The following is a 26,243-nucleotide window of genomic DNA, read 5'->3' as shown; positions in this document are numbered from 1 at the left end:
TTTAAAACAATATGTATACGATAAATATTATTTTACATACATATCATAAATAGTATATACAGTATATAACATAATATATTATAATATATAAATGCTATAAATATTTATAAATATAAGTAAAAAGTGTATTCTTTAGGATGTCATTTTTATTCTAAACTATTAGGAAAGATTATTCATCAATCAACTTGGTAAACCTTAATTTCAAAAATTATGTATATAATAACATTCTTTGGTTGGTTGAATTTCTCATGTCAATTATTCAATCAAATAGCGTTCTGCTTACAAAATCTGTCAGTCTGAAAGAAGTTGCTAACACGCTAATTGCAACGTATTAAGTTATCCTAATAATTATCTCTGTCCACATAGTTCCCACCAGTTATTACTGCATTTTACGTTGAGAAACATTAGGGCAGTGCTTAACTTAAAAAAAAAAACAAACCTTAAATGTATAGCTACATAAATATTTCAGTGATAAAACATTAGGTCAACAAAAAAAATCTAACATTTTTAAACTGTATTTGTAAGTAGAGATGCATATTTAATTGTCAAATTACATTTAGTAAACTAATAAGTCTTTTTAACCATATTTTAACAATTATATCCCATCTTTTAAACTGAGACGTCTACATAATTCTGGTATTGGCAAAATAATGTCTTAATTTCTCAAGTCATTTTGAGACCTATTTTTTCTTTTTTCTTTTAATGATAACATACTTTTAGTCCAGATAGTTTTTGGGATAAATTTAGAATACACCAACTTTCCATAATAAATCTTTACACAATAAACACAGTAATACTGTCACGTACCTAAGAATTGGTTTCATATATGCTTATGAAGACGGATGCCTTAAGATTCAGAATTCTTGACTCTTGATTGCCCGAATTGTTCACTTTTTACTAAAGATGCCAGAAGCTATTCAAAGTTTCTATGTTTTGTTTTTTTCCCCCCAAGTATCTCTCATCTATTCTGAGAGTCTTCAGAGGTTTACAGGGTTGGACCTTTGAAGATTGTTTTCCAGTACATTTGTCCTACACACCAAGAATAAGTCTGAACTGGAAATCCAATGTGAATTAATGAAATACACTTCAGGTGAGCATCCCTGATAATCAGCACTTTGCCCGTGTCTTGTGAGGAGCGTCACCAGCGAATGGACATCGTCAGAGCTCACCGTTGTCAGTGAACAAAGACACTGGGAGGGGGTATGCGCTATGGTGGATGCTGTGAGTGTGTAAGCCTGACAATTCACAGACCTGTACCCCCGGGGCTAATAATACATTATATGTTAAATATATGTATATGAAATAAAATAGATAAAATAAACAGATAAAATATAACTTTTGTTATATAACAATACCATCCGCTTATTTGTGTGTGTGTGTTTTATCCAATATGGAGAAGATATTAAACACACATTGGCTGGTGCCTAGAAAATTCACTTTATGATATAATTTTATTTGAATTTTATGTTTTGTTTTGTTTTTATTTTGTCTATGACATTATAGATATGAAGAGAGATGTGATGGTCAAAATACTAGGGTAGTAAAGAATTTGACCTTGTCTATAGAGAGGTCTAGGCCTCTATTCTGGGGGCTGTGGGTTGGGAGGGGGTTAAGAACACACCTGGTGGCCGTGTCTTTATCTCATGCGGGTGCTGGCCATTCCCGGTAGTTTCAGGATGGCCTGACTGTGCCAGAAAGACCAGCCATGGACTCTAAGGTGCGGTCTTTGAGGTACAAGATATCAGCTGGTCCGGAAGCCGACATCAACCACCAGGCCATCCACCCATCAGTCATACCTGCCTGAGGGAGCCCCAGTTAACACCCCCCCCCCGCACTAAGACCCAGGGAGCTTCTCAGGTTGGCCATATTGGGGCACACTGTCACCCCTCAGTCCCTGAGATCAGTGATGCAGCCTCCCAGACTCTAACCTGGGCTTCTCTCCCCAAGATTTTCACATGCCCTTTCCTTCTTATAAACCACAAGCAGAGTCCACTAGCTTAGTGCGTTCTGAGAGCCGTCTCAGTGAGTCGTCCAACCTCAGAGTGATCTGGGGCGGCTCTCGGTCCTACAGCTGGAGTTGGCAGGACATCAGCTTCAGTCTGGCCAATTCTGGGTAGTGTGACACATCATGACATCATTATACAAGGCGCACCCCCTTTGGGCTACATCACGAACGAGACACTTGGTTACTTTCACGCTTACAGAATAATTCTAAGCCAGCGGCTATTTCTATATTTGAAAACAGACCTTGACAAAGTGATGAAGCCTTTTTAAATGTTTAATTTTACTTTTTAATATCAAGCCAAGCCGTCTTCCATGTGCATATGAATACAAAGAACTCAGGTGAAAATTACAAATAAGAAAAGGGTTTAATTGTGATAATTCGAAGTATTTTATAGATATGCAAATAAATGAATTTTTAAATGGAGAGTAGTAAAAAGAGGTTTTTAAGTGTTTTAATAAAAAGCACTAGATATACTGCTGCTACATTAGTTTTATAAAGTAATTTTTTAAATGTTGTGTTATATGTTATTAAATTTGCATTAGACTGAGGCAATTTAATTTTTATTTCTTTTTTTAAGATAAGGAATTAAAAATACAGCTAAAGTTCTTTATTCATAGTTTTTTTATAATAATATAGAATGGAAAAATACAGGTGAAAAATATATTTAAAAAGTCCAACAGTGGTTTGGTTTTGTTTTCACTTTTTCAGAAGAAATTCAAACACAGTCAAGTTGCCTTTCCCATCTTCCTGGTGGGATATAAGTGTTTAGTATTTCAGAGGATCACAGAGTTGATAATTTCATTATTTTTTCTTTTTTTTTTAAGAGTTTATTTATTTATTTGATAGACAGAGATCACAAGAAGGCAGAGAAGCAGAGAGAGAGAGAGAGGAGGAAGCAGGGACCCTGCCAAGCAGAGAGCCCGATGCGGGGCTGGATCCCAGGACCCTGAGATCATGACCTGAGCCAAAGGCAGAGGCTTTAACCCACTGAGCCACCCAGGCACCTCTTCATTATTTTTTCACTCAAAGGTTTCTGTATTAAATGTTCTAATATTAGGTTTACAGGATGCCTGTAAACCTAATATTTCTGTTAGGTTTCTATTTCATATGCCTGTCTCATAAACAAAGCACTTGGTCTATTAATTTCACCTTGATATTACCAAAATTTCAAAATCATCTAAAATATCAGGTAGTCACAGAGAAGCTTCAAAGAAGTGATTCCTGCTCAGACTAGGGATATGTGATGAATCCAGAGTTCCCTCCATCACCACCTGATCCCCAAGTCTCCTGAGAAACCCTGACCATCACGCACTATTGAAATGCACTATTTTTTTCCTAAGACTGTATCTACACCCTGTCTTTGCTTCTGCTCTTTTTTTCTACCCTGGATACTCCATCTCTGAGTAGAAAAATCATATATATATACTTCAAGGCCCACTACAAAAATAAAATCAGCTTTCTTAAACATAAAAGCAATATATGATTATTGTAAAAGTTTAACAGTAAAAAATGGAAAAAACAATCAGGGCTAAAATTTATAAGCATCCGGGGCGCCTGGGTGGCTCAGTGGGTTAAAGCCTCTGCCTTCGGCCCAGGTCATGATGTCAGGGTCCTGGGATCGAGTCCCGCGTCGGGCTCTCTGCTTGGCAGGGAGCCTGCTTCCTCCTCTCTTTCTGCCTGCCTCTCTGCCTACTTCTAATTTCTCTCTCAAATGAATAAATTAATCTTTAAAAAAATTTATAAGCTTCCTTTCCTCCATTAATCCCATAATTTGGTGGGACGACTGTAATTCTAAATATTACCCCATCATAAAAGTGTCCCTGGTCACTTCGCAAGCCAACGCCATCCTTCTCCACGCTCTTCATCCAGACACTGTCCTTGGGTCTGGTTTGTGTTATACATATTTGCATTTATTACATTGTTTTCTTTATAATTTCCATGAGGGCAAGGCCTGTTTATGCATATTTTTAATTTACTGGCATATGATATATTCCTGCAGTAATAAGTAGAATGAGTTTAATGTACTAGATTCCTAATCAATATTTGTCAAGTAAATGAACGGATTTTTAAATATCTCCATTTAATAATTAATGCGCTACTACTTACATGAAAAATTAAATTGTTTCCCAGAACGATTAGCCTACCGTCACATCTTGGAAAGGGGTAATTCCAGTTTCTGTTGATCCCGTGCTGACAGGTGAGGACTGGGTGGCCAAGCAAAATGTACCCAGGGTAACACTCGAAAGAGATGGACTGTCCCACGCTGTAGTCCGCGTTGACCATATAACCATTCTGAAAAGGAGGTGGGTCCGGGCAGTTCTGGAGCTCATAGGCTGGAACAGACAGAATGAAGCTCACGCGTAAGACGTTAAGTTAGTCTGGGATTCAGAAAGCTGTGATCACATAAGGTTTCTTAAATGAACGTTTTCAGGAAGGTTTTTTGTTTTTTTTTTTTTAAGATTTTATTTATTTATTTGACAGACAGAGATCACAAGTAGGCAGAGAGGCAGGCAGAGAGAGAGGGGAAACAGGCTCCCTGCTCAGCAGAGAGTCCGATGCAGGGCTCGATCCCAGGACCCTGAGATCATGACCTGAGCTGAAGGCAGAGGCTTAACCCACTGAGCCACCCAGGCGCCCCTTCAGTAAGTTTTAAAACGTATCTTCTCCAAATTGCCACTCACCATCCTAAGTAAAACAGCTAATTATTAGTAGTAACAGAATTATAACAACTTCCAATTAATAAGTAGCTAACTGCATGCTTTAGAAGCAGGAAAGCACATACCAACAATACATTTCATGGTGTTTACCTGGGAAGAAAAATAGATGGTGTGAATTGACTGTTTTTAAAAAGTAAAACAAATGATAATAAAAATTGTCTATAAAGAATGTCAGGCGAGTGCGGACCTAATTTCCTTCTAATTTAAAAGAGAATTACACTACCACTCCAGTCTAAGTGTTATTGACTAAGAAATAATGTGGTTTTCATGTTTTGATTTGTTAATTAATTGTTCATCACAAATAAAATTTAAAAAATCTTTTCCATTTTCTAATTTTTTAAAAGAATCTTAAAAAATCTATTTTCTACTTTTTTAAAAGTTCCTGTAGAAGCACTGTGCTAGCAATTACTATCACACAATCTTTTTAATAAAATAGTTTATGTAATAAATCATATTTACATTTTCAATATAATGAAGATCCTGTGCAGTTGACAGACAGTGTCTCTGCAAATTCCAGAATCGTGAGATACATTTTAAATTGTAACAGTATAGTTAAACCCTCTCTGTAGTTCGCAGATTAAAAAATCCTTAATTTCATTTCATTATTTATTTTGATATTTGCAATTGTATGTGTGGGGACAAGAGTCAGGTAAACAGCTCTGGCAGTGACTGCAAGCAGGAGGCAGGAATCAAGAGATGCATCAATGCAAAGGTATTTCAGCAGGAGATAATGCAGGGCACTGGCTCCCCCAGGGTGTGGAACAAGGAAGAACCTGGAGGGAGACAAAGTCCCCCCAGGGGGCCATGCAGGAATCCACCTGTCCCACAAGTCCCCTGGACTAACACAGGAGGAGGGAGGGCTGTCTGCTCTACAAGGTCAGAGTGGAAATCACATAAGGTGGTCCAGGCAGGGGACTTTATAAACTGCGGTGTGCTAAAAATCTATTCCATTTTATTTGCAGCACATCTCATTATTAATAGGGAATTACACGCACGATATAGGGATACTAAGAGGAAAGAAGTTGCTGGAGGATTCTTAACTCATCATCCTCTTTTGAATGGAGGTTTTAGAACTCAGTATGGAGATAAAACTTTCCTTTATACAAAATCAAAAATTTACCAATAATATAATGAGTTTTCTGGGGCTGCTTTTTGGTGAGGCTACATTATAACACGGAATTCCTAAGACCATGAGAAGGAGAAATTACCTAGTTAAGGACTTCGTCCAGCAACGTAATCACAATTATTAATAAAATTCAAAGCTCTAATAATTGTTTGCAAAAGAAAAAGGGCTTTTAGCTCACAAATTTGAGATTTGCAATCTAGCATCAAGACAATAGCTGCACAGCCTACAAAGGTGTTATCTAATTTTATTTTGCTTCATCTTATAAACTACAATATTTGACTGTGGAAATCTCTTACAAAGTATCAAAACTTTAAGAGAAAAAAATCTAGAGCTCTCCAGAAGAAAAGAGCAATCTAACCTATACGAAAAAACATATGCCTTGAAGGAACACACCTCACGGACTAGTGGCATGTCCGTCATTATCGATTGCTTTATAAAATCATCACCTCCTGCCTGAAAACGAGAAGCTCAGAAAACCATGCAGTGAGTATGAAGATAGGGACCGTTCGGACAGAAAACCAACGCAAATCAGCGTGTCTCCCTCTCTTTCTACTACATACGCATGAACACTCAGAAGCACACACCACACGTGCACAAACCACACACGCACACATACACACCTGCACACAAGCACCCACACACGTTCACACACACACACTGGCAGATCCATGCATGTTCACTCACGCATGTGCACACACACACACACACACACACACACTCCTTTTCTCTTCCTCATACTGTGCCCCTTCCTCCCCGCAACAACTTGGCCAACACCCAGCAAGGCTGCCCGCCGCTCCCGAGGGCCACCCCACGCTGAAAGCCACGCAAACAGCCTTTTCCTGAAAGCCAGGGCCGGATGGCTCAGCAAATATCCATGGCGTGTGACATGCCTGCTTGCAATCCTGTTCTTTGCGTCTAAATTTACTATGTAGACCCACGTTCACGGAAAGAACAGGACCCCATGCTGTGTCTCAAGGAGCAGCCAGTTTCCTTCTTCATCAGGCTCTTTCAGAATGAGATCAGCATTTGTTCTCCCTCTTGTTCCGCTTGAAATGCAATGAACTCTGCGGAGAAAGGCGTCCTCTAACACACGGCACAGCTGCTAATAAAGCCACAGGCGCACGCGTGTCCAGCGGACGGCGGGTACCGACCGCGTGGCAACGATCGAATAAAACTGTCCCGCACGGCGCCTCCGCACTGCAAGCTCCTGTTCACATTGGGCAGTGCCCCTGGGGCAGCGACACAAGCTTCAACTATCACAGTAAGTTACCAACGAGGGAACAGTTAATAGAGACTCCTAATGAGTTGTCCCGTGAAGGAGCGGCTAAGCCACGGGCACGCACTCACACGTGTCCACCCACAGCCACAGCCTGCGCCACGAGGGAAGGTGGCAGAAGCGCCTGCCTCTGCTCGGAGCCCGACAGCCTCCCTCAGGTGTGCGACTTCCCTCCCCGTGAAAAAGCCCGACTGGGGGCCCAGCAGCACCTAAGCCACATGGCAGCTGTGGGATTTCCGGTGGGCACCGCACATGACTCCCTGTTCCTAAACCGGCCCCTGGGGCGGTGGGGACGGCAGAGCCCTCTCCCCGAGTAACAAGGTAATGACCCTGGCTCTCCCTTGGAAGTCAGATTACCCCCCAGAGCTCCTTCTCGGTTATGTACGCTCCGTGACCTCAGTCCCTCCCGGTCAAGCCAGCCTCCACTGTCACTAAGGTCGCAGAATCCCAAGCTTTTCGGGCAGCCCGAAGCCCAACTGGGGTGGGAAACCAAGCTGCCTGCTCCCGACGGGACGATGATCGTGTCTTGTGCTTGGAGCGACCAAGGAGGAGGGCTCAGTTGGCTTTTCTCGTGGAGAAATGTCTGATTTTAATCAAAAGGAACTACTGGGAGTCCCAGAGACGACACACTGCCCTGAGAATCCACTTCCTCCACCGCCTCAGAAGCTTGGGGAGGACCGGCTGGGGAGGACGGACTAGGGAGCACACAGCAAATCTCACCTGAGAGGTGGGCTCCTGAAGGTGCCGTCACCCAGGAGCCACAGCTGACATGTACTGTCCAGTGCGTCTGGGTGCAGACGAATGGACTCCGAAGGGAGGAGTCGACTGAGATCCTTACCTCTCCTTTCGGCCAAGCCACAAAAGGAAAAGCAAATCGGCACTGTGTGCAGGGAGAAGGCGGGTCAGCGTACAAGGCCGACCACCCCTGTGGGTGGCACTTTCTGCCTCTTGAACTAGGATGCCCGAGAGGGGCTGGGAATGGATGCAGCTCCCAGCTGTCCACGGTTTTGAGCATTTTTTAAAATGTGAGATAATCTTCCATATAAAGAGCTGCCTGTTGAGAACTTGACTCGCACATGTACACGGGGGAGAAGGACAGAGTAGACCCCCAACCTTGCCCTTCTTGTTAACCCAGGGCGGCTCAGAATGTCTCGTGAAAGCAAGGAGGGCAACTCCGTTTTACAAGCACAGGAATTCCATGCAGAAAAGTGCGGGGGTGTCGACCAGGATCAGTTAGTGTGTCTGCACGGACCGCTCGGAGGTAGCTTCAGCTGCTCACTGCACACGAAGGCAGTTTGATTGCCTTTCCTCCTAAAGGGGGAAATCTGCTTCTACAAATCACAGAGTCCATTCACTCAAATTCCACAGTTTTGGGATTCAGTTAATGAATAAATAAAAAAATAAAGGTGCTTAGTACCTAGAGCAAAAGGAACACGGAGAAGAGTAGATCTTTGAAGAAAGAAGGCGTCTGTACTCCCTATAGCTAAAGTGATTAAAATTACCTAGTTCTGTTTTGGCAAGACATTATTACATGCTAATGTAAAAAAGAGACACACAGAGAGAGGAATATTCAACTTCTCCAAATGTTGACTTACAAAACCCGAAAGCCAAAGAGAGTCACTAAAATTCTTAATGACCCCAAATTTCACAAACATTATGAAAACCTCAGTACCAATAAGCCCACACCCATATTAAAAGAGGAAGAAAACACACCGGATTTTATCTTCCATAGGGAATCGTTTGTTTGGGTCTAGGAAAATAGCTATTATCTACATCCATCGATCTCAATCAATGTGGCCTCATGTGTCTAATCACAGGTGTGCAATGCGGGTGCCAGTGGAATCGTGCTGTGGTCTTCCTGATGTCTGCTATATTTTCCAAGATCTAAAGAATTGATAAATACCTTCACGCTACCCTTCTGTTTTCAGCCTCTGACTTAGAAATAGGGTACATGAACTCAATTTTATTCAACATGGCTCTTCACCTTCCGCATCTCAAGTTCTGTATAAGTCATTTAACTTCTGGACAGCTACACCCAATGTACCATTTTTGACCTTTCCACAGCCATAAATAAATGACAGGGTTTCAAGAAAAGGGATATGACAGAGACATCGTTGAGAATGACACATTTTATCTGCATGACTTATGCATCGTATGAGTTATTAATAAGCTTAACTTATAAATCTCAAGTAGGACCGAGGAATTTTGATGTGACATATGAGTCAGAATGGTGTCATTTTGCCCATTTATAAATTTTATAAAATGAGAAACACTGATAAACTCCCTAATTGTCATCCCTGTCAGATATGATACCCTCCAAGAAATTGGAACACCTCAAATTCATGTTCCCACTCATTTTATTTAACTTATTTATTCATTTATTTATTTTTACTTATTTATTTGACAAACAGAGATCACAAGTAGGCAGAGAGGCAGGCAGAGAGAGAGGAGGAAGCAGGTTCCCTGCTGAGCAGAGAGCCCGATGCGGGGCTCGATCCCAGGACCCTGAGATCATGACCTGAGCCGAAGGCAGAGGATTTAACCCACTGAGCCACCCAGCCGCCCCTTATTTAACTTATTTTTACAGCTCTCATTTATAGGAAATTAATTGCCTACAATAAAAGGATATCTTGCTTAGTAATTATTTGTTTATTTATTTATTTTTTGACGTGGATACTTAGAGTCAGGCGTCAAGTACATAAAACATTCGCTCAGGCAACCAGATGTTTGGCCTAGATGAGAATTCACCAAATAAGACGTTTCAAGGCCACAGAGACAGCATCAGTGATCAAAGCTTGCAGGGACTAAAGGAAACTTTTGAAATCAGTGCCTTTCCCTTCCGTGGGGGCCGTCACTAGGACACGTGAGGGGGCTGTCCCTCTGTGCGAACAGGGACCGACAGTTTGCAGATTCTGACACTGCAAGATACAGGAAAGTGGATCTATGGATATTTTACAAATCGTAGGAAATCTGATTCTAAATATTTGAAAGTTAAACTTAAAAAATAATATTTTGGGGTGCCTGGGTGGCGAAGTCTTTTAGCGTCTGCCTTTGGATCAGGTCATGGTGCCAGGGTCCTGGGATGGAGCTCTGCATCGGGCTCCCTGCTCAGCAGGAAGCCTGCTTCTCCCTCTGCTGCTCCCCCTGCTTGTGCTCTCTCTCACTGTGTCTCTCTCTGTCAAATATATAAATGAAATCTTTAGAGAAAATATATATAATAATATATAATATATAAAATATATATATATAAATATATATAATAATATTGTGCCAGCCAACGGCAACAACGTGTGACCTGTCTAGATAATTTCTATTTAGACTCTGTGTGTGTGTACGTATCTATTTTAGACCATTCTTTTTGGATTCAAGTAATTGATAGCTTTAGAAATGGGCAGCTGGCCTAAATACCCTACCTGGAAAATATCAAAAGAAATAAAACAAAAAATATTTTTTAACTCTGGAGGTTAGTGTTATGTAAGATAAAATGTAGTTTCAAAACTATATTATAGTTCCCAAACTTTCACATAAATTCATGGGAATTTGTGTTTAATTTTTGGAGGCCAAAAAGGAAAGAAAAGTTAAATTTTGAATTCAGTATTAAAAATATTTAAAATGGAGAAGACTTTTCAAACGTTCTTGAGATCAACGGAGATAAATCACTTAATTGGAAGTTTATGGAAGACATTGTAATTATGCACATCTTTCTTATTGACTGATACATCGAGATCATGCCAATTGAGTAACGGACGGCACCTTATAAGAACCAAGTTTAAAATGATGATCATGAACACAGTGTTCATACTTCAATAGAATATGCTTCAATAGAAACAGCTAAAGGGTCGAGAGACCAGATACATAAAAATAGGAAAGAGAGGCATGAATTCATCGTAAATGCTGCTCAAGTTTTAAGTTCAGCCACACGGACAGACGAAGGGGACACGACAAAGGGAAGATGTGTTGAAGTGAAACGCACCTCTCTCTCAGACACCTGCTGAAGCCTTCTCACCAGGAAAGGGGAGGGAAACCTCCCCAAGACACACACACACACACACACACACACACACACACACACACCCTCTCTCCCTTCTCTGTTCCCAGAAATGCCTTCATTCCATGACCTTCCTCTACCCTACAGCTTAAGTAAGACTCAGGAGCACCTGTGTTTGCCTAGGACCTGATGAGGCATAAACCTTCCAAATTCTCGTTCTTGGTCTGGAAATGGTTAGCTGAGCTGCTTGTTCTCGCTGATGGGTCAGAACAAAACGCACGCTAACTCGGCACGTGTCTCCCTCCACAGGTCCCCCTCCTTTGGCACCCTCCGTCGGAGCCAGCAGCCAGTGCTCTTGTGAGCAGGTCTGCCTCCGGTAAGACCTTCTCCAGCCCACCGCCCACTATGGCCTCTCCAGCTTCTGCGCACCCAGTGCCCATAGGCTTGTCCCTCCTCTCTGTAGAGGGAGACCCCTTTTGCCCAACCCTGAAGACCTGTGCTGATCTTATGGTCAGAGCGTTGTTCTTTCTATTGCAATAGACCTCTTCCCCCAGGGCCATAAATAATGCCTGCCAATAACATGTCTCCCTACTAAGTCGCAGGTTGCTTGGCATTTAATTGTAGATACCAGGGGTGTTCATGCGTTAGCCTCTGAAGTAAGAAGAATCACTGTGTTAAAGAGTTTTAAGCGTCTGACGGTTTTCTAGGAGAAAGACGAGGCTGGTTAGGAGGAGGTGTGTAATGTAGACGGAGGGAGCGGCGGGGACCCAGGAGATAGAGTGGAGCTGGGGCAGGGATGATGGCACAGAGTCTGGGGCAGCAGAGGGGCGAGGAGTGACGAGAAGCCGCAGGTTTATAACCCAAACAACCATCTAAAATGTGCCCTGTTGGGGCGCCTGGGTGGCTCAGCGGGTTAAAGCCTCTGCCTTCGGCTCAGGTCATGATCCCAGGGTCCTGGGATCGAGCCCCGCATCGGGTTCACTGCTCAGCAGGGAGCCTGCTTCCCCCTCTCTCTGTCTACTTGCCTCTCTGCCTACTTGTGATCTCTGTCAAATAAATAAATAAAATCTTTAAAAAAATAAATAAAAAAAATAAAATGTGCCCTGTTTACTCGGAGGGCTGGGGAAGACGGCAGATAAGCCGACCCGGAAAAGCGAACCGTGTGCTCGGTGCTGCACACAGGGTTCCAGCGCTGGCATGAAGCCGGGGTCGGGGCGGCCGCAGACAGACGTCTGGCTCTAGGGTGCGTGGAACTCGAATGGGTGAGATGAGCGGGAGATCTATCCCCTGCTCATCGCGGCCGCCGCCTTTGAATCCAGCAGTGCTGGGGACACTCGGGGGAAGTGAACGATGAAAACCGGGGGGTTCCAAGGGAGCCCTGCATGGAAGCTGAGTCCGCGAGCAAAGGAGAAGGAAGCCGCTGTGGACAGTGGACTCGCCAAAAGAGATGTGTCGTCCCACAGAGCAGGGGAGTGGGGCACCGAGCCAGCAGCGGGGGAGGCGGGGAACACCACCGAGGAGGACAGGACAGGACGCATGCCCGTGGGAGTGAGCACGTGGGGGTGCCGTGGGGGCACGGCGGTGGCTGGAAGGCTGAATGAGCACGGGAAAGACAAGGTGGGAAGAGATGGAAACGGAGAATGCTGCTGCACACGATGGCTCAAAAAATGTCTCCCGGAAAGGGGAAGCCGAAGAAACATGAGTCACAGATACACTAAAAATTACATATAAATAGACGTGTGTGGGTCCACCTGTGTGTGTGCGTGCCTGTGTGTGCTTCTGTATGTGTGTCTCTGTGTGCACCTGTGTGTGCCTGTGTGTGTTTGCATGCCGGGGTGTGTGTGGCCCTGTGTGTGCATGAGTCTGTGTGTGTACAATGTCTGTTCACGCCTGTGTGTGCACATGGCTGTGTATGTGCCCCGTGTGTGCGTGCAGCTGCGTGTCTCTGTATGCACCTGTGTGTGCGTCCTGTGAGCATGCATGTGCCCCGTGTGTGTGTGCGTCCTGTGAGCATGCATGTTTGTTTGCTCCTCTGTGTACGCACACACCTGTGTGTGTGCACCTGCATGTGTGTGCACCTGAGTGTGTGCGTGCACCTGAGTGTGCGTGCACGTGCACTTCCCAAGCAGGAGGTGACACGTTCCTAAGGGGCGAGGGGAGGAGGTCGAGCTGGAAGCAATGAAGACCTGTGCCCACCCAGGGTCGGCCCCGCCTCCTGCCCTGTTCCTCACCGGCCCCGCCTTCACTCCCCCGTTTTGGCCTCCTACCTGGACTTTGTATTTTAAGAGACCCCAAGTTTGGAAATCTAAATGTATATTTTATACTTAAGTAATGAGTTAAATTACGATGTCTAAAACTTCAACATAAAATACCATCACCTTTTAGTAAGAAAATAGTAAAGCCCTTAATTTCAAAGAGGGTCTATGGAATAAAAGAAAGCAAGGATTTAACCACGTTGAAAAACAAGAAAAAAGCCCTACTGACATTCTCAGCTTCGTTTAACTTAACAATATTCAAGAAAGGCCACCTAAATTACTGGGTACGAGAGGAAAATGTCGAACTTTCTCCCATGTCAGAAATGGCTCGATCATGCTGGGTTCAGACTTGTCTAAGAGTCTTAGTATTAGATGGTTTGAAAAAAGATGGAGTCCAGGCACTGGACTGGTTTTCTGACGTCATGGGAAACGGCTTGAATAATACCTTTAGACACTCTTTTGAGCTGAGACAAGGTCCCATGCATGAGGGACGCTGCCAGTCCCACTGCCACTGGGAGCAGACTCTCTGCTCCTTGGTCCGGAAGGGACACGATGGACCCGTGGCTCAGAGGACAGTGACAAGGGGGCGGAGGTGTGATGCTGAGAGGGTGACTCAGGAGTGTCATGTCGGCCGTGGGGAGGCAGTGGCCGCTGGCAAGGCTTGAGCGTGAGTCTGTGGTGACAGCCGGGTGGGCAGGCCATGCTCCCCGTCCGTGCCTCCGTGTGTGTGGACACGGGCAGCCTGGGCTCTGGGACGCAGGGCGAAGCCCCTGGGACTGGCTACACACAGTTCTCACAAACAGGGAGGTCTGTATTTCGGTACCGTCTCAAGGAAGGAGGTATGTCTGCACTCCGTGGAACCCTTACCTTGGTAAGCGAGCTTAAACCCTTGCCGGTTCTGGGAGTGGTCGCTGTAGAAATGGATGAGCGTTTCGTGCGTGGTGCTGAGCAGGGCAGAGGGGGGGTCCGGACCGCTGAACTGCCCGATCATGGGGCTCGTGTGGTAGGGTCCGTTTTGTATTTCCAGGTAGTCGTGATTAGCTTCGGTAGAAAAATTCAGAAACTGAATATGCGCACCTGGGAAAAAACACGCAAAATTAATGGAAGTGACTATCAAAATGTGTAAGATCAGTGCTTATCCAAAGTGATTCCAGCTCTGTTGGTTTCCCCACACAGATTCTCCAGGAGGCAGAACAGCGCAGTCTGGGTACCAGACAGCACGCAGCCCCCGCCACAGCCCCCGCCACAGCACAGCTCGGTTCAGAGTCGCCTGCGCCACCCACTGAGCTGGGACCTTTGTCCGCATAATCAATGTCCCTAAAGTCAGCGGCCTGGTCCGGTGTGATCACCAGGAGTACATCAGAGACGTGCGGGTACAATACTTAGAATAATGACTGGCACTCGTACCTGGCCATGATTTTTCCAGCTCTGTTACATTATTACAGCCGTAAACGCAAGGTTGTGGTTCTGTGTCTAATCATCCATGCGCTCATTTACAACTTTATCGAGAAAGAAGCCAAAATGGGTCTAAGAAAATGCCCTAACCTTTCCAGGTGGCCTTTAAATGGGTGGTCGTCCCACCACACGAGAGACTTGCTAGTTTAACAAGTGATCATTTCAATTGTGTCATGCACAGAAAGCACATTACGGATGTTTGCAAGAAACCCGATCCAAAAAACCCACTGTAACTGACACACTTCAGTCAAGAGCCTGGCACGGGTCACACACCAAAGGACTGTCCAAATGACCAGCGTCCCTGGTATCATATTCATCTTAGAGGATAATTCAGAAGCATTTAGAGGAAATTCCTCTTGATAATTTAGAAGAATATCAGATTTAGAGGAAATCAAAATCAGAATCATTTAGTTATTTGTTACAACTCCATGGCATTTTTTGAAAATTTATTTGACTACTATGACTGAAATATTTTAAGTCACTTAAATAGTTGACAGAGGGCTCGAAAGTCATCTATTTTTACATACATCCATGCAACTAATTTAGGTTTGTGAAGCCTAAACTGAGAATTCCAATAACCATTACCAATTATTCTCCCAACCCACGAGAAAAGCGTTACTCTGTGTTCTTCTCTCCCTTGATCACTAAGAGAAGCTTTATTTTCACTTCTCATCTAATATATCTGATACATGCTTGCGAGGTCTAGAAAACTGAAGATAATGCTCACATGGGTTGCCTCATGTAAGTGTACGTGAGGAGAAAAATGAAAATAAACGTTTTTACTTAGGTACTGATGGGGAATACAGTTATCACGAGCAGAATTCAGTGCAAAAGGAGGAAGAAAAGTCCAAGTAGAGTAGGAAAGGGAAACACAGGCACTCAGGACACGGATCGTGATCCCAGAGAACGATTCTATCGATGATGGAGAGAACTTTGTGAGGAAGCATTAAGGGATAAGCAGTGGCCCTTTGTGTCCAGGCGTAAGTGTGAGGCCAACCACCGAGCTGACACTTTTTCGCAATTACCCAGCGAAGTCCTTATCAGTACCATCAGGATTTGACAGGTGAGCAAGCGATGGCCCTGGGGTGCTGGGCGTTATGTCCAGGGCAGCAAAGGACACGCAGAGCTGGATTCACACCTGAGTCCGGCTGTTGAAACGCTCACATTCCTGGTTTGCAAACGGGCTGCGTGAGAGCTAACAACCTCAAGACGCCGGAAATATTCCAGTTCTGATTGGAGAAGACTGCTTGTGTTAAGTCTGTTCAACCGTGACAGCAAGAGGAAGGACAGAAGAAATAGAACAGGGGAAACCTCAGAGCGGCTCCGTTGGAAAAGTGGGTGACTCTTGATCTCAGAGCCAGGAGCCCAAGCCTTACCTTGGGTGTAGAGATTACTGAAAATAAGAGAAAATAAACTTAAAAAAAAACAAACTTAAAAAAAATAAAAGAACATGGGAAACTTTAGGAAGGGACCAAGGAAGCCAGAAGCAGGAGAAAAACCTGGCCTGAGGGAAAGATCTTTAAACAGTCAATCAGAACTTAGAATCATTTTATTTTATTTTATTTTTTAAGATTTTATTTATTTATTTAATTGACAGAGAGAGATCACAAGTAGGCAGAGAGGCAGGCAGAGAGAGAGAGAGGAGGAAGCAGGCTCCCCGCTGAGCAGAGAGCCGGATGCGGGACTCCATCCCAGGACCCCGAGACCACGACCCGAGCCGAAGGCAGAGGCTTTAACCCACTGAGCCCCCCAGGCGCCCCAAAACTTAGAATCATTTTAGAATGAGTAATTAAATTCCTGTGACACTAGCAGAGCCATCAGGGAAGAGGATGCTGGTCTGCTCTGGTCTTGCCCCCCCCGCCCAGTGTTAGGTACAACATAGAAGTGGGCAGCGATGCTACAACTTACAACACGCCTGTGAATAATTGAAGAAATTATTCTCTTTGTTGAAAAACCATCAATGAAGTGTTCATTTTTTCCCTAAACTTCAACAAATATGTTGGTCAAATTTGGAAGCAGAAAAAAAAGGGGGGATTGAGGGAGGAAGGAGAGAAGGAGGGAAGGACGGGACTGGAGGAGAGAGGAGAGAGGAGGGGAGGAGGGAAGGTGGTGGAAGGAGGAGGGGAAGAGGGAAGAGCGAAGGATGGGAGGAAGGGAAGGAGTGAAGGAGGAGCAGGGAGGGAGGAGGGGAGGAAGATACTTAATTTAAAGAGGGAGGAGGGGAGGGAGGACTAGCGGATGTCTGGGCTCTGAAGGCCCCATCCACACTGCAGCAGCTGAGCTCCTGGACCACTTAGCAACCTGCCCGTGCACTGGATTTATTCCCTCACCCACTGTTGAATTAGAAACAAGGTTTCCTTTTGTAGCAGGGCCCAGAGATCTGATAAAAGAGCTTATTGCTAATAACCTGTCCTTGATTTGAGTGAGTCTGTGCCTAGGTCAGGGCTGCTGAGCCCTGTGGTCTAGAGTTTTAGGGACACCCGTCAACGTCGCCACCGTGAGGCATAACGTGGACACGGGAGCAACCACAAACAACACCTGAATTACTGACATTTCTGTCCATGTCCCAAACTGCCAGCAGCCGTGGGGAATCACCACGAGACCAGACACTCACAAAACACATTCATGATTTGGGGATCAAATCAAATCAAGGAGCAGGGAAATGGCTTCAAACTGGCTCATTTCAGAGATGCACACGCAAACCTCGAATGTATTTGTCCAGAGATACATTTTGAAATTCACGGAATGACCTAGTCGGGGAAGAAACGGAAGGCAGCAAGCAGGTCAGGGGTGAAGCAGTCAAAGACGGACAAAATCTCAAAGTGATGAAAACAGTAAGAGTAGTCTTTACTGATTTGGGATTAAACTTGACATGGAAATAGAATAATGACAATTACGATTTTAGGAGAAAAAATTAGAATTTTAAGCAGGATAAAGTACCCAGCCACATTTCAAACCTCCTAATACACATCAGGAAATGGAACAGAATAGAGCCCAGTGTTAATCTGGTTTAAAATGGAATTATTCAGCTATCAGAATTTCAGTGACTTGTGTCGAGTTTGGCATCATGAAGCCAGAATGAAGGGATTGATAGAAGCATTACTGAGCTATCCTCTTATTATCTCTCCAAACACTGTAAAAATATGTCACTGCAACAAGAATCCATCTGAATGTCCTTTTGGTGGAATTGACATAGTGCGTTATTGCTGTGCTCCTCTGATTATCGTTCACGCTGAAAACCAAGTGTCAGTAAAAGTCATTCGCACAAAGGGTTTTCGACTTTGGATTTGACAAAACTTTAAACAGTAATGTGGCCGTGACTTCTGGGTTAAACCTCATTTTTTAGTTGATAGACCTTGTGAATATGGCGTGCTCTAGTAAACGCCTCCGGTGCGTCATGAACTCCCGGCAAAGCAGCTCACAATTTAGAGCTGAGTGAACGTTCTGGAGAGTTCCTCACAGCCTCCCTGCATATGCCCGAGATGGCCCAAGACATGGTCAGTTTGGACAGCAGGGCATGCGGAACTGGTGGGGTGGTTTTTAAGTATGAAAGGCAACGATAAAGCAAAAACGAATCCATAAAAAACGTGGTTGCATGTCTGCTGACTGTGACTTCAAAAAAATTCGATAAAATAGAGCCAGACATTCTGTGTCGATGAGGCTTGTGCCAAAGCAACACAAAACAGCAACCCAAATCTTCAAAAAGGAAAGAAAATGACATACAAATCGTTAGAGAATGTGGTGTAGCAACAAAATGCAGCCAATGACCCAATAGCCCCTTCCCTGTATTAGGCGTTATGTTGTTTCAGAAGAGCCCTGTGGGAATCATGCTTTATGATATTTACTTATTCTACTTATTTTTGATTTATTATTTTTAAAGATTGTATTTATTCATTAGAGAGAGAGTGCACATGGCAGAGAGCAACAGAGTGAGAGGGAGGGAGGAGGAGCAGGGGCAGAGGGAGAGGGAGAAGCAGACTCCACGCTGAGCAGGGAGCCAGACACGGAGCTCGATCCCAGGACCCTGAGATCATGACCTGAGCTGAAGGCAGATGCTTCACCAAGAGAGCTACCCACATGCCCCAATGATATTTAATTTAAAGATAAGGAAATGAGGTTCAAAACCATTGTGGTAATTTGCGCAAATCCATAGCAAGGTGACTGATAGTGCTAAGCGTTCTACTCAACTCAGAGCCCCCAGATATGAGCACTCAGGACACCTGCTGTCCACCCCTTGGCTTGAAGCTCCCCCATCACTCAGAAAGCTGAGTTCTCTGCCTGAGACAGGATGCAGGAAACAGCTACCACTGGAATGAATAATTAGCAATGGGAGACAAAGGTGGTTTTCACATATTGCCAAAGCAACTATTCCTTTTGCCTGTTTAAACTATCAACTAATCCATGGGCATGGGAGAGAACGGAATAATCAAAAGATTATTTCTCTAAGCTTGTAGCGGCTTAACTAATGGACTGGAGAAGCTCTCGGGCAGTCCCACACAATGCAGTTGCACAGAAAGACTCAAACGACCCTGAGGAAAATCCTCCATGACTGAAAAACATCAAAAAGGCAATGATACCATGTTCTGCATAAGTGTGTCGTTCAGGTAGCTGGGGGAACCGAAAGCATCTGGGCTCATCAGTACAATAGTAACCAACACCCCGAGCAAGCAAAAACCACACCTGAAAATTAAGGACACAGGAATGCATGTGCAGATCCCCAGCATTTGAAGAAATGAGGAAACTAACTGTAAACATACTGAAATGGAATTTATTTTTAAGAAAACTCTTGATCCTCTTTCCCTGTCTGGCCAGCAGTGCTGAGAGCATGGAGAGGGCAGCCACAGGAATTTCACTGTAACACCTGGACCCCTTCCTACCAATGATTCTTGTATGTAGCCAAATCTGAGAACCACTGGGCTAAGCGATCGTTTCCCTGGGTACTTAGTGTTGCAAGTTTAAGTACGTATTGGCAATAACCTGGTCTTCTCTTTGTGCTTATATAAGCAAGTTCCCCACTGCACCCACTTCTTGATGAACTTCCCAGAGATACTACAACATACATTGTTTAAGATGGTTTCCCAAACCTCAGACAGAGAAAGGGCTGTTAGGAGATCCCCGCCCCCACAGATTCACACGCGCATGCGTGCACACACACACACACGTGCGGACGAACTAGAACAGGGGCAGGCGGTGAGTAGCAACTGCAATGTGTCAATGCCCACGTTCACTTGGAAGAGCTGATTAGCTCTACCGCATTTTTATTGTAAAATACCCATCATGTTATGCGCTGAGGGAGGAAATACTTTCCAACTTGCTTACTAAAATCATCCTAACAGCAGGAATCTTCCAGGTTAAACATGTGCAGTGACATCCCTAGAAACATATCTTCCCAATCTCCTTATCTGTCCCACCAGGAAAACAGAAGCCCTGTCCTGGGGGATAAATACAGGAGCCATTCCAGAATCACCCTAAGACTTGGTGCTCATAGGAGATCAGAGTGGGAAGAAATTATCCTTAAGGCCCATGATGCTCATCGTTGTTATGCTGCTGTTTGTTTCTGTGATAGGAAACTTCTGGAGTGCTTAACTTAAACTAGGAGATTCCTGGGTTCCAAACTCAAGCTTCCTTCCTCAAAATTTCCAGGGCAGTGATCTGATGTCTGTCTATGACTTGGGTGGGTATGGGGGAACCTGTGGTCAAAATAAGGTGGAGGGAAAGGGAAGCGGTGAGGAGAACAGTAGTGCTGGAGATACAGAGACAGAGTGAAATAGGAGAATCCACCGCGGGACAGCCTGAGGAGAAGAGAAGAAGAAAGTGATGAATCTGAATTTGAACAGAGTCTATGACACTTTTGGGTGCCCCAGATGAGAAGACGTCACAGGCAGCTGAAAATGGGAGCTCAAATGTGTGCGTTTGAGAGCAAGGCGAGAGGTGGTATTTTGAGTCATGTTATTATAAGGGAGACAGGGCAGACATAGATAAAATTAATTGACTTAAGAGTTTCAAAAATCTCACGGGGGGTTGAAAGTTAGGCTGTAAAGTTTTCTCGACATCAGCAAAATGCTCTGTAATATTTTAAACCTCAGAAAGCTTTTTTAGCAGGGACGGAAAAATTCCAAATATTCACCATGTCAAGGGACCTCTACCACTTACATGCCTTCTTCCTCATTTGGAACTTCATGTTTAGAAGGATATTTTTAGATTATAAAATTTATCACAAGCAAACCCAGTGCCTGCCATTGAATCTGTAATATTACAGTTGATTCTTGAACGACACAGATTTTTTTACAGAACTATAAATGTATTTTCTCTTCCTTAAGATTTTCTTATTAACATTTTCTTTCCTCTAGCTCCTTTAGCGTAAGAATACAGTACGTAATGAAAATATAACATACGACATGTGTGTTCATCGACTATTCATGTTATCTATAAGGTTTCTGATCAACAGTAGGTTATTATTAATTAAATTATTTTGGAATCAAAAGTTATGCTTCAATCTTTGACTATGCTGGGTCAGCACCCCAAGCCCCAGGTTGTTCATGGCTCAACTGTATTCTGAAGCATAACTACATTTATTCTAAAAAGGTAGGGATAGTGATACTATTTTCTACACATTTAGGATTTAAGACATAAAGTTTCTTTTTGCCTTTTCTTTAAGATGCTTTCAAAACCCAATAGTATGCAATATCAAATATTTAAAGACAAATCATTTTAATTGTAACATTTCATAAATCTTTTCTTTCATTTTGGCCTTTCTTCAAATAAATATTTTGTTTGAGTTCATAGACCATGACCCTAAGACAATTTGGCTGATTTTTCCCCCTGAATTATTATCTTTCATATTGGCTTATGGCTAAGCAACATGAGGAAAAATGCCAGACAATAACCTTCTCCATCACAGAATGGTCAAGTTAGAAAAACAAGATAATGAAATATTTATATCTACTCATGAATAATATATTTTTCATGAGATTTGAAAGGGAAGTGGTACATACTTGGAATAATAATAACAATAATAATAATAAACCTGCTGAGTTCTTTCTTTTCTGTTCTTGCTGTTTACAACACCGAGCCCTGTGCTAAACACCTGCTGAATTGTCTTAGTTAGTCTTCTCCATAACCCTGTGTAGCTCTTTTGGTTTTTCAGATGAGAAAAGCACATTTCCCATTTCAGTAGACCACACCCCAGCAGTCAGCAGTCAGAGCTGTAGTGGGGCTGTGTTTCTCTGAATCTTTGCTTTTAACTACTGTGGTCATTTGTCTAATAAACCCGTGACCCTCAAGAGCCTTCAGACGCTGCTGGAATACAGGGGTTGTCACAGGCAAGTCCGATCCAAACCCACTGCCTGGTTCGACCATGGCATCCACCACATCCATATCTCAGATCCCCATGAAAGGGAAACAGATGGTGCTTGTGAGAAGAGCTTAGCTAATGTTGATTGAACACGGCACAGAACAACTTCCCCACCGCTCGGAGCTGATGATCAAAAAACGAAACTACTCTAAAAAACCTGGAAGAAGTAAAGAGCCTCTGTAGTCCTTTTTTGGTTGCTCACCTTTCTCTTCCCACTCACCCTCTGGCTGGCCCCTTAAAGAGCTCAATGGACATGAACCTCCCGTGAGGTCTCCCCTTCCACGCTCGCCCATTTCCCCGTGTAAAACTCTGTGTCTGTCCAAAGCATGTCCGTGCTCGCACACCTGACGGACGTCTGCCAAGCCCTCCTGCCCACAATGCGTCTTGGTTGCTCTCTGCTGAGACAGCGGACGCTCCTCTGCATCTGCACTCCTGGGCGGCTGCCATTCCTGGTACAAGTTCTTAAGGCAAAGCTTTGAAAACCTAATGAACAATATGGTCTCCTAGGGCAGTGATTTCCACTTAGGCTTAAGTTCATTCATCATTCAACTGATATTTCGCTTAGGAGATAAGTTCTCAATCACCATATCCTAGGACACTTGGTGAGGACCTAAGTTGGTACACCTACCAGTGTGGGCTTTGGAGAAATTCACAGGTGGGGAAAACCCAAATTAATGAACTCGAATTATGAAGGAAATCATGACACAGACAAAGAAAGGCATGATAGGGAATCAAAATTTCACAAAGCCTATGAATTTCTGGAAAAGGCCATAATGAAATTTTAGTGTTCATAGTGATTTAAATTATCCATTATTTAAGGTAGAGAACCTGAAAATTCCCAAGTAAATATTATAAAAAGCCATTTTCGTGAACCTAAATCAATGCAATATGTAATTACAAAAATTTATAGAACAGTCCTAAAATGTGTCATAACTTGAAAACGCCTTCAAAATCATTCCAAAGAAACAACCACCATTATTACATCCCAGAAATAGACTATAAAAGGTGGTACTATAAATAAAGAGATGGATAACTGAATTAGGAATGCTGCATTTTATACTTCATGTGCTTACTCTATCATCATCCATCTAATTTAATTTGCCTCGAAAAGAGCTGCATGGCTGAATTGATTTTTTAATAACTGTCTGTTCTTGAAGTTATTCTGCCAAAGCGTTATTTAAATGTCTAAGCCACTTTCAATTAAAGACAGTTACGTCAACAGAATAAGGTGCGTTTTCATTCAGCTGAATTCTTTCCAAGACAGAAATTAAAAAGTCGAATTTTGAGGAATTAAAAAAAAATGTTTTCACTTACCATAGCCAACGGGCAGCTCGATTTTCCATGTGCAGTCTAGGTTGTTGGGGTAAGCGCCTGGAAACCCTGGGCTCAAGATCACGCCCCCCATGCTGCTCAGTGTCCCTCCGCAGGTTGCTGTGAAGTGGACAAGCATGCTTAGTGCTGGGCCATTGCTTTCTAGCACGGGGATTTACCTCCACCTGCTCTGTTTTACTGCGCTGCATTGAAGCCAGTCTGCAGAGGTGGATTCACCCTTTAGGACACGTGGCACATGTGGCTATCTATATGTGACCATGCGTGACCCAGTGACTCGTTATACAGACCATGCAATGCCTCGTTATATTTACAGGTCTGGTTCTTCCCTCTCCCATGTCAACGACTGAAGAACAAAGACTGTTTTTCAAAATGTGTCTACTTCTGGTACCCAGAGACTGAGGGAAGGCAAGTCAGTATAACGCATGTTTGTCGGGCATCCCCAGGACTTTCGGGTGACGGGTGGTGATGTATTGAGTGGGAGTATTAGCTACTGTTTATTCCCTGGTAACCGTGTGCTGCCTACCAGGCTGAGTAAACACACTGCATGACTTAATTCTCATAAAACCCTAAAACAGCTGGTGTTACTGTTACCCCTTTTACGGATTAGGAAACCGAGCCTGAACAGATGAAGTAATTAGCCTGAACAACACAACTAGAACACGGTGCCAGCTCCCTTGGTTTCCAGGACCAATCTTTTTAGCAGGATGCGTTACCATTGGAGTTCTTTTTGCCATTGGAGTGCAGCTCTCCAACACCTTCTTCCCCGGAAACCTACACTCCTGGCTGTGACCAGGCTTGAACTAAGCCTCCACTAAGCCTGACCGGGGTTACCCATAATTCATGCGTACTGTAGCTGAGGTTTGACTAGAAAGAAGCAACCACTTTTATAACACACGTGTCAAATACTACATGTGGAAGCAGAGGAAATTCTGACCCTCGGCCAGTTGTGGCCTATTACATGGCAATTTCTTATATTTCAAAGCAATAATGCAAATGCTGTCACATCTTTGCAGGAGTTTTCATTAAAAGGCTTTATTGCTATTCTAACAACGTTCTTATCAGGCAAACTTCGTTTTGGAAGGAACCTCTGTTAGAGACCTCTGAATCTCCCCTCCAAGCCTACCATGGACTCTTTCTTTTTTCTTCCTCTTCTTTTTAATCACCAACGCAGAAAAACTTTACCTGTCAAGGGCACATTTGATATGGGGAAAAATCTAACTAGTCTTAAAAAATCAAGTCTGGTGACTATGGTAATGGCCCAAGCTAGAGAATCCTAATCAGGGTTTGGACACTGTGTCAGTTATTTAAGATGTAGGTTTAAAAAAAATAAAAATGTAGTTTTGTGGGATGCGTGAATAACTCCAGTGAAACTCTGAATGTGAACTTTGTTGTTAGTGTATGACCTCTCGGGTGTCTTCTCTGTGGGAAAACCAGGAATGTGGAAACACTGGCTCTGGGATGCACTTCATCCGCGAGTCTGTCCGTTTGGCTGACGGCAGCTGGTGGATCGAAGCGCATCCCTAAGTACGGTCAGCACTGTTACCAATCCCTGCAGGGCTCTCATCCCGCAGTGAGGGTAAGTCCGTCCGTCCAACCAAAGGGCAGGGGGGCGTGAAAACGCCAGATCCGTGACAGCAGCATGACGACCAACATGAAGGAAAGGTGATCTTTTTAAAGAAGGTCTTTTGATTTTGAACACGGTTTATGAAAAAGAAAAGGAAAAGATTGGGAATTATAAAACAGAAGCATCTATGTACTGCTTCAGTGGAGCAGTGGGACCGTGTCGCATGAAGAGCTGGCCGCGTAGCTGGATGACGGAGTCCTCGTCAACAGTGACATCTCGGGTCACTGGGGCCAACTGTGGGCGTCGTGAAGACAGAGGGAGGGCCTCGGCATAGGCTAGATCTCCTCTCACATGGACAGTCATAACCAGTTCCTCCAGTACTCAGTCATCACGAGTGTACTCCTGTTTGAGTTTATCTAAATCACAAACATCACTCTGGTACCGACAGAGCTCCCGAAGGACGGGCATCCCTCTCTTTTTCCTTTGTGATACGTAAAATCTCTACCAAAGGACTCGTCTTATTGTATATTTGTTCAATGCTACCAGCAAGTTTCAGCCTCCTTCCCAGGACTTACCGGGCCACCACCATTTGGTAACCTGCCATCCTGCTTCCTGCTGGACAAACTCCCTCCATCCCAGACCCCTTCTTACAACGAGGTACCCTACGCAGAGAGTTAATGAGGCACATGTTGTCTCCGAAAGATGAGGTATTGATTATTATCAAGTAGCTGGGGATTTTACATCTTAGTGGATTTATTTATCTTCTTTTGTGCAGATTTCCTGATTTTTTCGGTGATGATATATGGAAATTTTACTCCAGGGCAGAGGGCATGTCCTCTGGAGAGACCCCATGGTATAGGGAATGCCAGCTGGGTGGACGGGTCTGGCAAAGAGCTTGGCTGCTATGGGGCTTGTTGTGATGTTGAAATGGTTAATATTGGTTAAGCTCTGAGCATGGGTTTGACAATGTAACCTGCAGAGGAACATTTTGATATGAATTGTCTTCCTTAGGACTTGAAATTTCTAAGAGCTAATACCAAAAAGATTATCTCTCTATGGATTTCTAGTCTTAAAATCCCCCAGCTTGTATTAATTTGAAGCCAACAGCTAAACAAAAAACAAACAAACAACAACCAAAAAGAAAAAAGCATTTCAATCTCTCAGTTCAGAC

At 43.8% G+C, this 26,243-nt stretch overlaps 1 protein-coding gene across 1 annotated transcript in view; it reads right to left on the bottom strand.

The window, feature by feature from the left end:
- The window catches only part of CSMD1 (CUB and Sushi multiple domains 1), a 2,021,046-nt gene that overhangs the window by 152,374 nt on the left and 1,842,429 nt on the right, over positions 1-26,243 (bottom strand). Inside the window, exons 40-42 of the mRNA XM_045997494.1 lie at positions 23,491-23,607; positions 14,235-14,444; positions 4,150-4,338 (exon numbers count right to left, since the gene is read on the bottom strand). Coding sequence (XP_045853450.1) covers positions 4,150-4,338; positions 14,235-14,444; positions 23,491-23,607 — 516 coding nt within the window. The remainder of the gene's footprint in view (positions 1-4,149; positions 4,339-14,234; positions 14,445-23,490; positions 23,608-26,243) is intronic.

Source organism: Meles meles, chromosome 2, assembly GCF_922984935.1.
Source record: "Meles meles chromosome 2, mMelMel3.1 paternal haplotype, whole genome shotgun sequence".
Lineage (NCBI taxonomy): Eukaryota > Metazoa > Chordata > Mammalia > Carnivora > Mustelidae > Meles > Meles meles.
Note: the sequence above shows the minus strand (reverse complement) of the source record. Positions and strands in the feature narration are given on the sequence as shown.